The following is a 14,165-nucleotide window of genomic DNA, read 5'->3' as shown; positions in this document are numbered from 1 at the left end:
TTCAGGAATCCAGGAAACTGTTAAATTGAGTTCTAATATACCGTTGATTTATTTTGTTTTTTTTTCTAACTAGTTTAGCAGGAAAATATGTATGCCAATATGTCTAAAACTATTTCGAAAGTGCAAGCCAATATTCGACGTGCTGTTGAGAAAATTTAGCCAACATCTTATCGAAAACTTTATCAAAATTACCAATGAAATGCCAATATTCTATACCTTATCTCCTTGTCTTCACTCTTTATTACAATAAATATGTATATATAATTGGCGCGTACACCCTTTTTGGGTGTTTGGTCAAGCTCCTCCTCATATTTGAGGTGTGCGTCTTGATGTTGTTCCACAAATGGAGGGACCTACAGTTTCAAGCCGACTCCGAAAGGCAGATATTTTTATGGGGAGCTTTTTCATGGCAGAAATACACTCGGATGTTTGCCATTGCCTGCGGAGAGGCGACCGCTATTAGAAAAAACTTTTTCTTCATGTTGGTGTTTCACCGAGACTCGAACCTACGTTCTCTCTGAATTCCGAATGCTAGTCACGCACTAACCCATTTGGCTACGGCGACCGCTACAATAAAACGATCAGACATTTTTGAAATAAATACCAGAAAAGTTCAAAATTAAATACAATTGCCCAGTCATTTAGATTTAGTTGTGAACTGATCTACGACATTCTGTAAATTTCAAAGCAGGAGGTCTTAACGAAACACCTTATACATTCGTGTATGCATTTGTGTGTGTTCTTGTAAGTGTTGGCACACTCCAGCAGAAATTAGCTTTATTGCCGAAGTCGTTGGTTGATTCATTAAAGTTCGTAGTGTGCTCGTATGCTCGTATGTACCTATACGAGTATATGAGGAATTAAAAACAAGTAGCAATTTTTTTTTATATGTATGCATTTGCTTGCTGCAAATTATCAGCGTTTCACATATGGATGTAAGTACGAGAGTATATTGCAAGTTTTCTGGAAGAACGTCATAATTTAAAAGCTCGAAGACTCTAGAGAAACGGATTCGAAGTTTATCTTTTTTATGCCTTTACATTTTCATCTAATGAGAGCCGTTAACGGATATCGCCATGCATTTACCCAGCATAAAAGAAAAGCTGCTAATAGTTTCTGCTTACTTATCTAAAAGTTTGTTTGTATGATATTATAATACTCTTGCAACGAATGAGCGATACATGTGTGTGTCTGTGGGAATGGGCGGTGTCGTCAGTAAATTACTTCAAGCTTGCTTAATTAGTTTTGTTGAATTTAATGAATGAAGGTACAGTGATTCGCTGAGGCAAATAATGAATAGAGATGGTGATGTTGTATAATTTGATGCTGACCAATTGTCATACCTGCCGAGCTACTGCAACTACTCATTATCCTGGTGGGGCCATCGCACCGTGCAGTATCTTGACTCGTCTCTTTTGTCAGCCAATAAGGGTCCCCACAACCAATGGTCACATTTCGAGATATGAGTTAGACACTTTTTGGGTGCATTAGGAAATCATAAGTTCTTTGCGCAGTGTTGGTCGACGTTCTCCATTGGCGAGATTAAAATGGGCAATAAAGGCCTTAAAGCGGCTTCATCTGTATGTATGCCAAGCACAAGCATACCACATTCATTAACCAGAACAATCTGAAGTAATTGAAGAACTCAGCCTATACAAAATGTATGCAAAGAGTCGAACTACATAGCTTAGGAAATAGAAGCAATATGAAATTGTCACAAAACTTACATACATACTTGGTTTTATTCGCTTATCCGAGGAAATATTAAGCATATAAATATAAAACCAACTGTGGCACTAGTTAAAGTGAGCATTGGCCAGTCGGGACATGCGTTTTTAGATAGGACATGGAGGGCTACATTTTAATTCTATAAATGAAGAGATGCAGTTATCGCCGTTATATGCGCAAATCGCACCATTCATATGTACATAAGGTTCGCCGTGAATTGAAAACATTAGCTGGCGATACAGAATCGACGAGGAACATTCTTTTGAAGGGCCCTTTCGAGGGAGTTTATTGTTTCTGAAGGTCTTGCCCGTCGAGTTGTCCATGAAAATCTCCGGTAAAAATCCTACATTATGCGCACCAGACAGTTTATGCCGGAGCAACCACGAGAACAGCTATACCTCCACGCGCATCAATTCAAGATGTGTTAAAGAATGCAGGAAGTCGCTCTCATCCAACAACATAATACCACACTTTTTTGAGTTCCCGGCCACTCTGGAGTGAAGGGAAATGAAAGAGCGGATGAGTGTGCAAGGAAAGGCTCTGAGCTTGACATTCAACGAGTGGTGGAGGGCATATGCCCTCTAAACGAATTATACACTGCGATTGACCTGAGCGTAATCGCGGAAACCAAGGTCTCTGACCACTAACTGTAGGGTCTCCAAAGCGCTCTGGCCAAAACTGAATATTAAAAGGATAAAACCTCTGCTTGGACTCAACAGATCACTACCAGTGTCCTCACAAGTGTTATAACGGGTCACTTCACGGGTGCGGGTCACTGCCCTAGCCAGTAGAATGGGTGTACCTCATAACGACTTCTGCAGGAGCTGTGGACATGAAGAAGAAATTGGGTCGCTACAACACCTCCTCTGTGAATGTCCTGCACTTCAAAGAGCCGCGCCAAATATCTTGACAATTTTTTCTTTGAGGAGCTGGGAAATTTGCAAAATGTCTAACTGGAGGAACCAGTTCTTCTTCTTCATCTTAATTGGCGCGATAACCGCCTACGCGATTTTGGTCGAGTTTAACAAAGGGCGCCTGTCGTTTCTTTCTTGTGCTAACCGGCGCCAATTGGACACACCAAGTGATGCCAAGTCCTTCTCTACCTGATCTTTCCAACGCAGAGGAGGCCTTCCTCTTCCTCTGCTACCACCAGCTGGTACCGCATCGAATACTTTCAAAGCCGGAGCGTTTGAATCCATTCGGACGACATGACCCTGCCAACATAGCCGCTGGATCTTTATTCGCTACGCTATGTCGTAAAGCTCATACAGCCCATCGTTCCATAGTCTGCGATATTCGCCGTTGCCAACTTGGGCAGAATCTTTCTCTCAAACACTCCAAGCGTCGCTTCATCGGATGTTCTTGGCTTCTATGGCTTCTGCGCCATACGTTAGGACGGGCATGACGAGAATCTTGTAGAGTGTTAGTTTTGTGCGTCGAGAGAGGACTTTACTGCTCAGTTGCCAACTTAGTCCAAAGTAGCACTTGTTGGCAAGAGAGATTCTACGATGGATTTCAAGGCTGACATTGTTATCGGTGTTAATGCTGGTTCCTAAATAAACGAAGTCTTTTACAACCTCGAAATTATAATTATAATTATCCTTATTTCGTTTGCAGGGGTTGTCATCAGTAAAGGTAGTTCTCATCCGAGGCTTTGGAAGCTATGGGTGCTCGGAAGCTACCCAGAGGATATGTAGGCTAAACTCGGACGTTGTGAGCTGCTTGTACCATATGCAGAAGAATCGCCCTGGCCACTCCTAAATGAATGGCGATCAGTAACTTTCCCCACTTGCGTGGACTTCTACACATGGAACCAGTTACCTGCTTAAACAGCTCTAAGTGGTTTAAGCAACTTAGTTAGGGGAAGGAAATCAAATGTTTGTATCACAATGGCCCTTAGGGACACCGAGTGTCTTGTCTTAAACAAGCAACCTGCCTAACCTAACTTAGTACTAGTACCAAGTTTGGGCGAGTTTTTTCTGTCATTATTGAGATACACGCTTTTACCGAAACATAGGTATGGCTAAGCATATTTTCCAACATTTTTCATTCATTGTATTTTAGCTTTGGGTTTATCACTTTTACCACATTTCACTAATTTTGCTTCATTTATGACAGAGATATAAGGTTTTTTTTTTTTCAAAATTACCGATATATGGGAAAGGTGGTTATTGATCAAATTCGCCCATTTTCAGTACCAAACTGCCTTGGAAAAGGAGTATAAGTAGTATGTGTACTAAGCTTTTTGCACTTTTTCTTTTTCGACGTTCATAATATCAGAACGGTATCATTGGAGTCATCGCTTCGCTGTTGCTTCTATACCCTTTTGGATTAAAAACATAACTTATTTCTTTTCGCCTATTCCGACTTTTTACCTTGGGAGAACGCAACGAGTTTTTTTACTTGTATCTAGAACGCTCTAACACCCATATTTGCTAAAATACTTTTTAAGCCTCCGCAAGCTTAATATCTTAAAATTTTAAGTGTCTATAGAACTACGACAGCAGAATGTCATAAAATGACTTCTGTAATTCACCTGATGATTGAATTAAACTCGATTTTTGGGATGGAGCAAAAAATTCACATTTCTGATTTGGAGGTAAAAATCAAATGTCAAGCCCAATATTTCTTCACATACATACATACATAGATATAATAAGAAGGGATGAACGAGAGTTTCTTAAATATATGGAAACATATTTTCCCACTACGTTGATAAAAAACAAACAAAATAGCAAAAGCTTCAAGATTACGTTGAAGTGAAATAAAAATGAAAGTTGAAGACACTGAATTCCATTTGATTTGTTACAAATGTGATATTCTTGTTAAGTCGAGTAAATTCTTAGTTTTATCCCTCAATATGAAGAAGTTTCATTGCATTGTATTGCTCTGCCGGCAAGGAACTTAGTAAGAGGGTCAAAGAGGTAGTGGAGTGATGCGCCAGAGTGTATTCCGAGTCATTTGATTATCCTTTTGAGGCGCTATGTGGTCGCTGCTTCGAATGATGAAGATGGATTGCCGCTTGTGCGCGGAAAAACTAAGAACATGAAAACAGCAGCAAAAAAGAATTTAATAGTTGCTGCAGTTGTGCAACCGTTTGATGGTATGTAGTTGTTGCCCTCGTTTTCGCGGGTGTTCGCGCCAATCAACCAATTCGTTGCACTCGAGCGATGACTAAAGCTTGCCTCTGTCAGTTCCTGCTGCCTGACTACGTCACATATTCACCCAATCACGCTGTACAATCCATCTGTCCGCTACTTGCCGACATTTCTACCCGTCTGTCTGTCAGCTTGTTGGCCTACTATTGCCATGCTTTAGCTGTCGCCTTCGAATTCGTAGTTGCAGCAACTGCTGGCAGTCTCTCCGAATGCCCTAATACGAGTATTAATATATGTATGTGCAAGTATCATATTTGTTCTACAGTAGGGAAACTTGGTCGTTGCATATTTTTGGGGTTAATCTAATCTTGCACCATCCGAATGCGTTGGAACTTAGTATAGAACTATCGGTGCAACATTTTGTTTGTAATGAGAATTTTATGTGCTTTAATTAAAAGTCATAAGTTCGCCCCTGATAGCGCCAACGAGTGAAATTCAGCACCAAAATGAGTCGAAACTCAATGTGCACAATACGTTTGTATCACACTGCGAAATGAAGCCTGTGCATACATATTTCGATCCTTTACATATATATGTACATACACAGATGTGTAGAAATTTCCCATGAAGACAAAATTTCTTCCTCTTTCACATAATTGTGGAAATCTTTCTGTTTGTGCTTATGTATTTATACGGTCTGAGATGGCTCATATTTATAGAAATCATATTGATTGTCCTATAAAAATATCTATGAAACAATTATATAAAATTACTCCTTTCACAGCTCAAACCATAACGTCAAGAAAGATTGGTATACATTTAGTTACGCTTGATATTCGAGTTAAAGGGCGCATAGCCGGAATCACAGGAATCTCATTTCAATCTTGATGAAAGAGTCCATTTGAGACCAAGAGAGCAATTAGTATAAAATGGCAATGCTATGAAATTATCCAAATTTGGAGCAGAAGCTGCTACCCTACATATTTATAAGAACGGAGAAACTCAAATATAGTCAGAGAGCGATAATTCTAAATTCTTATTTTGATGTTTGTAAATGTTTTTTGGTAATAAGAATCGCTTCTTTCTCTAAAGAAATTGCATTATGTTACGCATAAATACTCACATTAGAATATTTTACTTGAAGTAAAAGGCGAAGCATGGGGTTCACATAGCACAGAGAAGACTAGGTAAGGATTAAGTTAATGATGGATAGGGAAGGTATAGGAATGTTTGAGAACCCGTTGTTATGTATTGTAAGCACATATGTATATAAATAGCTGCTTTAAAACTTTTAGTCTATTTTGCTTTAATAGTAATTCAAGCTAATAAAAACTTGGTTAGCATTTGTCATCTACTAATTGATTGTTGCTTGCTGTAGGCTTTGTGTTGCGAAAAGTTAATGTGCATTCAACAATCAGCATTCATACCGAAACATTGGTATAATTTTCTTCTTTAAGGATACCGGAAAACTACTTTACGCTACAAATGCTATCAACAATGAGCGAGCAAGAAAATGGCAAAAACCCAAAAACACAAACAACATTTAGGCAAAGTATTCAAACAGGAAAAGAGCGAGAAACGAAGAAGAAACAATGCAGTGAAATATAACGGCAAAGAGTTTACACATAGCGATGGCCGGAGTAGCCGGATCTACATACTCGTACATACTTGTATAGTTGTTCGTCACTGAAGAAAATGTAGAAAGATTCAAGTAGTAAAAGTCACAAACTTTAACTGCTCGAAAACAATGGGTAGTGCACAAAAAGGTTAAGCAAGGGTGAAATAAGCGTAGATGAGCGGAGATTGCATAATGGAAAAAAATGGAGGGGTTGAGTTTGAAAGGAAGAGTTCAAAACAGACGTGGAGCGAATTGGAGGGCAACTAGAGTGGAAACAGTAGTGGAAGAAAACAAATTCACGGCTCAAAAAAACCGGTTGAAAATTGCCGAAGTTATTTTTTATGTATAATTTCCGTTTTGAAAATTCCAGAGAAACCTGTCATAGACTGGTGATTTATTGACCATAACTGCGATTTAAAATAGGTCAGTCAACTAAAGAGTTAATTTTCAAATTAACTACTTTTTCAACATGCTTAATAATTTTGGCGAGCCATTTTCATTTCCTAATGGCGAGCGTATTCGACGCAAAGAGATAAAGGTTTAAAAAGTGAATAGAGGTTTATTTTGTTTTGTAAAAATTGCATTAATTAATATCGCCCACTTCGTAGGGGCGTTACTTTTTAAATATCAAAGTTTTATAAAGTGCACTGTTTTTTTTTTTTTTGTTTTTCGAACTGCTACTGGTTTTAAATATATTCTCGTAGGTTATACCCGATGCTGTGGCCATCACGCCATGGGTTTTACAAAAGTGGGCGAAAGAAATACGATAAACTCCCGTACTTTAACGTTTTTACGCCCACAATTTAATTCAGTTGGGAGTAAATTTTAACTATAAACATTATTGGAACTCCTCCCTAACTGTGCAAATAAATAATGAGCATTTTGAATGTCAAAAGCCTTCAAACTGAACTGTTGTTGTTGAACTGGAGAGCTTTACTCATACTTTCAAATACTTGTATAGGAATTTACGTAGGTTCGAAATATGTACATTGTATATTGAACGTTTTTACGCATTTTACTAGTACCGGGTGTGTTAATCACAAAATCTTGAGACCGAGTGCAACGACTCAATAAATAAGGTTTTGCTCAGTTTTATGAAGTGCTTCTATGTCAAAAAGTATGAACAAATAAATTGAGATAATTTTAGATAGTTTCTTTTAACGAATTTATTGAATTACTGGTTGCTTGTACAATTATCGTTACAAGGAGAGAGTACCATTAATTTACCGATTTCGCCTATTTAAAAAAAGTCAGACGAAAAAAGTACAAAAAAGTGTATTTTGTATTTACAAAAAGTTAAATTGTCCTAACCTGCTTAGAAAACACGCGCAAAATTTCTCAATTATGGATTTTGCATATAAGAGATTGATAGTGCATTGAAAAATATATAGTAGAGTATGTAAGAATCGCTAATTATGCTTCGTTATTTGAACCTTTTGATAATATATTTCTTCGGGTATGCAAAGTCCCGCTATTACAAAAAAAACTTAAGCTCTCAAAGTCTCCATCGAACACTAAACTCTTGATGGCTTTGCCGGCTCCGTTATTGGAAGTTTAATATACTCTCGTTCATTTGTCTGAAAGTCGTGTACAGAGGCACATCGAAGTTTAGGTCTTTCGCTGCAATAACCTTCAGTTTATTTATAATTTCTTTCATAAATGTGTATTTAGTGCACTGTTAAAAAGTTTAATATTGAATTTCCAGTGTGACTTTTATAGAGTACCAATAAAATTACTGTTTTTAAATTTTACATTCTTAAGCGCATTTTTGCTTTTGCTATACATTTTTAATTTGTATTTCACTGGTGATCTGTCGGTGTTACATACACGAAAAAAACGGTTACTCGTTAAAAGTGTATATTGCGTAGACAAATAAATTGTGCAGCGTGAAAACTTGTGAAACTGAAGGATATTCGTAAAAAATGTTTAGCAGCCACTCATCCACTTTCCTCGGAAATAGGCCAACCATATTCGATTTTTCGGAAAAGGCACATAACCTTTATATTGAGTGAGTAGCTAATTTGCATTCATGTAAGTCTAAGATTTGCGGGTTATATGTTTTAAGTACTTGAACATATAAATAAAATCTCTTAATGTGTTTGTCTCCCAATTATAGAATATAAATGCTAAATATTGTAAAATAAATTACTACGTACTGTGTTTCTTCTCAAACTCTTTTCTTATTTTAATGGCTCTAATTCCATAAATTACCTTACATTATTTTTTCTCAATTCATTACTTTTCCGTTATCGTCTTTGTCTCCTGGACTGTAATGAGAAGGGCGCAACGTTGCATTGAAAATTGAAAACTTCAGCGATATTAGAAAGACAAGACTGGTACTGGATATATTGAAAGGAAATGAAATATTCGAAAATTGATTAATTTAAAAGTTCTACTCCATTTCTCCTCTCATTTATCTAGGTTCATGTACTTCCTGCTTTGCCACATTGCATCCTTTAATTTCTACACGATTCGCAATTCTTTAAGTCACTTCGCAGTTGACGTATTGTTTTCACGTACATATCCCTATTACTTTTCGTGGCTGTTGCTAAGTCTGTTCTTTCCTTGCTGGTCATTTTTATGTGCCTCATTTATCATATCCTTTTTAGGTTGTTTTTGTGAATTTTTCAATTATCTCCTTCACTCTCGTCCCAAATATCAAATCGAATACTTGTAAAAATCTTCGTTCTAATATCAACAGCTCAAAAATGTTTTTTCCCTTACATACAGAATGTACATACATATGTACATATATACAGAGATATACATATAAATATCCAATGCCTTTAGTTAAATTTTTTCAAATCGTTTCGTTACAGTGCATTTGGCATGAGTGATAAAAGCAGCACCACTAACAGCCTTCCCAACAGTCCGATTCACACATCCACTCCGGGAAACAACAATAATAACAGCAGCATTAACAGCAGCAATGGCTTCAATAATAGTCCGTCTCTGCTCAACAGCAGTAATAGCAACAGCAGCACAGGTCTTGTCAACGGCAATAACAACAGTGGACCGCCAAGTCTTTGTAATGCCAATGGCAACAATAACAACAACACATGCAGTGCCAATCGGAATGTTGTCGACAACGAATCATCATGCTTCCGCATGGATGCCGACGTGCCGTTCGGCGAGAAGGAGCCCGATCCAGACAATATCAAAATGTTTGTTGGCCAGGTGCCAAAATCCATGGATGAGGCACAATTGCGTGAGATGTTCGAAGAGTATGGTTCAGTGCATTCGATAAATGTTCTGCGCGATAAGGCGACTGGAATCAGTAAAGGTAAGCGAGAGCTAATAAGTGTATGACTGGGAAGTGGGAGAGCGGTGTGATTGGCTAAAATAATAAAATTCCGGCAAATTAAAAAGCGAAAAAACTGTTTTGGAGGTTAATAAGTATTTTCATTTATATTATATGTAGTATTCTCATTCATCGAACGTAGCTGCATACTACATATTAAATTATGAAATAACGGAACATGTACTTCTCAAATTAATTAAATACCAATTCTGTTGGTTTTAGTTTTGGTTAGTGAGAAGCCGGTACTGCTGCTCTTAAGAAAGGCTCGTTTTTATAAAGGCAACTACATACTATCAAGACTACATACTCATAAAATACAGTAAACCCTGGATAACCGGAGTCGAAGGTAGTCGGAAAATTTTTTTTGCTTTTAGAAGTTTTTCATGCGAGCAAGTTTTTCACTTATAGAGACGCATTGACTTTGCCGTTGCAAGTGACTACGTCACATAGAGGTTTCTTCTTTTAACCTAAAGAGATGCTTGAGACTCAATATGCCTACACTTTTCGATTTTCCAGTCTTCGCTTATATTTACATGGTTGGCCATACAATATATATTTTTGTTTAATACTTTTTTACTAAAAAAAAAATACTTCTATTATTGGACATCCTTATTTGGGCCGTATAGCACTCAATTTGGTTATCTGTTTGTGTACTGCAGCTGTCTAGTTTTCTAAGGTCAAATAAGATTGAGGAACGACTCCATTTACAAAAATTATATTTATTCTGATAGGGTGATAAATTTTGCGCCGCCTTGTATAGTTAAAAAACACTGTGTATACTTTTCTGAAAGAGTAAACAAATATATATACCTATTATCGAAATTAAATGAGAATAAATCGTTCGCAATGATTCTGCTCTAGTCGACTGGGTTTGTGCGTGGCTACAACTCGTAGGGCCCGGTTTCGAATCCCGGGCATGAAACACCAAATCACAGAACAAGTTCTTTCTAATAGTGGTCGCCTCTAGGTAAGTAACAAGAAATCATTGCCTTTTGCATTTGCATTTTCATAACAAAAGATGTGCTTCAGTTGCCCTAAATGTTTCTGAAATGTTGGTTAGCAAACGCCGTAGCCGAGAATTTCGCTGTGAAGATTCTTCTAATTTGTTGTATTGGTACACATGAACTGAACATATGTACGATTATATGATATTTACAGTTTCAGTTGTATGGCGTATTCAATTTCTGTTTGACAGATATAAAGATTATACGTCTTTTGGTGTGCTTAGCCGTATTTGGAACAAAAGTAGTGAAACCTGAAAGAATCTAAAATTTAAAATTTTTTAAATTAAAACAACACATATGGTAATTTTTTAAAATACCCTTCGTTTATATATTTTTATATAATTATATCGGTAGGGAAGTGATTTAGCTATTTATGGTCTTCTAGCAAATTTTTCAAAGGAGAACATCAACATAAATTGAGATATCGCATCGAAACTCCCCACAGAACTCTTTCCTTAGCAAAAAAATGCGTTTACTTCAAAATTATGAAAAACTGCACTGCCGTAATTACGGTATACAAAGTATGTACATATATATATCTGGCACTTCACATTTAACTAAAGACCAATATTTAGCTCGAGACTAAAATCGAAAAAATTGGGAAATAAATAAACCTTTTAATATTAATATAAAACTATTCATGAATGTTTTATTTCAGTAACAAATACAGAATAATTCCAAAGGAGTTAAAAATGAGAGATACGATATGCTTGAATAGATTAAGTTGTTGTTGTTGTAGCAGTAATACAAACCCTGTCAATGTAGGGTCGTCTTCGTCTTGCTCATCTAAAGGTAGGCCCAGGAAATATACTGTTTCGACAGGTTGAGTCCAGAGGGAGAGAGGTGTTGGATGAGTAGGTTTTAAGGGGCGTGGAAAAGGTGGTTAGTGCCGTGCGGCGTCATATGCCGGACATATGTTTGGTATGAAGTCTGTGCCGAGTTTGCTCGCACTTTGATTAATATGCATATGTTTTGAGAAAGGAAATGCCATCGATAAGCATGCCATAAAATTATTGGCGCCAATCGCTATAATCATCTGCAACACCCAACACCTCTATTTACACTCTCCAGTCTTGTACTTTTGTATCTGTACCAAAGATTGTTACACATATGGGAATTTCTTGTTTTGCGGACATTCCAACCTGACACATTTTTTTCAGCATACACATTTTTGGTACTAATAGGCTTTGGATCAGCAATTTTTCTTTTGCCACGAACAGTCTTTGGAGTCATACAGAGGTCACACAATTTATTCGTACAGCCCGCATAGTACGTAAAAACTTTAGCTGTGCGCAAAATATTTTCTGGAACAATATTTTTCTTTTGGATCACTGTAGGAAGGCTGCATTCCTAATGAAGTGCCACAAACAAAACTCCCGTTATTTCGACCCCCACTGAAGGGTTCCAAGGAAAGTAGGCAGACTTAGCAAAATGCTACAAAACACTTATTCGTACACTTTCCGCTCATGATATTGTTGCTGCAAAAGTAACAGTAAAAAGCGTTGGAGATTTTACCAATTGCTGAAAACGAAAAAAGATTGGTTTCTCTTAGTTTTTATCGTCGATTCAGTTTCAGTTGCGCGTAATATCTCCATTGGAAGTGGCAAAACGGGACGAAGCGCGCATTTACCATTAGAAATGCGTAAAATTGTTATTAAATTGTATTTGGAAAACACGTCTCTGCGCGAAATTGACAAAAAAATTGGTAAATTGCATTCTACGGTGCAAAACGTTATTGCTAATTACGTTAATACTGGTAAATTGGAAGCTAATCAACACCAAGCCGGAGGGCCAAAATATTGACTCCACGTGAGGAACGCAACATGGTAGCACCGGTAACCTCCACGATATTACGCCGAAATATTCAAGAGACTTTGCATAAAAAGTAAGCCTATAAACAGTCCGTAATTGTCTGCATAACGGTAGTTATCATATAAGAGTGGCACGCCGCAAGCCCTACATTTCAGATATTAACAGAAAGACGATATTGGAGTTCGCCAAACGCTATGTAAATGAGCCAGATTCTTTTTGGGAAAACGCCATATTCAGTGATGAGTCGAAACTTAATGTTTTTGGATCAAATGGCCCTCCAAAAGTTTGGAAGGAAATACAGAACTGAATGAAAAAAATCATATTCCCACCGTTAAGCATGGAGGAGGAAATGCAATTGTCTGGGGATGCATAGCTGCATCTGGAGTAGGCAAAATGGTTTTTATTGATGATAAAATGGACAATCATCTGTATTTTAACATTTTGAAAATAATTTGTATGACAGTGTCGTTAAACTTGGTCTGGATGCTAAAGGGTTCATGTCTTAACAAGACAATGACCCAAAACACTTTGATATCTTTTAAAGGAAGTTTTTAGCGTAACTTTTTACACAAATGCAATCTTCATTATACATATACTATATACATACATACGTATGTATGTATCTACATGGTATACTATATACACTGTATACATATTTGGGTACATACAATTTCCAACACTTTTCTTTTGACAACTGACCCTACTCCATCAACCGTGCCTTTGCCGTGCAAATACATTTCATTTAAATGTGTTCATATTAAGATCCTCAATCATATTTGGAATGCTTCTTAAAAGGAATTTGTTTTTAAATTGAGTTGTTCATTCTTCGGAAAATACATACTATAAATTGTAAATATCAAAATTTTCTTTTGAATGCATAATAATTTTCCTCAGGAAATAGAAAGTATAGTCTTTGTTATGATCGATGATCGGAAGCACACGAAAGATTTTACGAATTAATCGTCCGGAGGCGCCAAATTTCCAAACAAATTGAATCATTTTATACTGAAACAGAAAAAAAAAAAACACTATCTTTGCAATGCAAAGAGTGTAAACAAAGCGATTGCTGTTTCGCTCCTTGGCCATCACTGGTAGATGGTTTATTTACACAAATGCCACAATGAGAGTAATTGCGCAAGCAAAGAACTTAGAAAGCACGTAGGGAAATGAAAAATGCAACTTCTTAGTTTACTTATATGTTTATTATCGTACAAGGAGGTAGTCGAATTTTGATTAAATCGCGTTCTAAAAATGAAATACTCCCTTTTCAACTAAAGGAAAATAACACATTTATCCGAAGTGGAGATGCCGGCAATTTGGGGCGTCACTTAAAAACTGTTAACCCTTTAATGCTAGTACTAACTTTAGAAGCGTGAAATTTCGCCAGCAATATGCATTTGGCTTGCCCTGAAATGTTGTTGTATAGGATAATTAAAAACCTTTGTTTATTTAAACTTAATTTTCGTGATTTTCTATAGTACATATCATCAATTGATCAGTTTTCCCGCGTGCATATAGTGTATACATACATGCATACATATATATTACTTAGTAACATGGATATACATTTAAGTAAAAAAATATTTTTCCCTAAACTAACCGGC

At 36.9% G+C, this 14,165-nt stretch overlaps 1 protein-coding gene across 5 annotated transcripts in view; it reads left to right on the top strand.

Moving 5' to 3' along the window:
* The window catches only part of LOC128864022 (CUGBP Elav-like family member 2), a 197,667-nt gene that overhangs the window by 69,142 nt on the left and 114,360 nt on the right, over window positions 1–14,165 (top strand). For 3 of the 5 annotated variants that reach the window (XM_054103489.1, XM_054103490.1, XM_054103491.1), the window contains exon 2: window positions 9,264–9,727. In XM_054103489.1, the coding sequence (XP_053959464.1) occupies window positions 9,264–9,727 (464 nt within the window). Of the gene's footprint in view, window positions 1–8,008; window positions 8,453–9,263; window positions 9,728–14,165 lie in introns of those variants that run through there. The other 2 variants (XM_054103493.1, XM_054103492.1) reach the window with 1 other exon arrangement.

Source organism: Anastrepha ludens, chromosome 5, assembly GCF_028408465.1.
Source record: "Anastrepha ludens isolate Willacy chromosome 5, idAnaLude1.1, whole genome shotgun sequence".
Classification (NCBI taxonomy): domain Eukaryota; kingdom Metazoa; phylum Arthropoda; class Insecta; order Diptera; family Tephritidae; genus Anastrepha; species Anastrepha ludens.
This window is presented reverse-complemented; position numbering and strand designations above follow the sequence as displayed.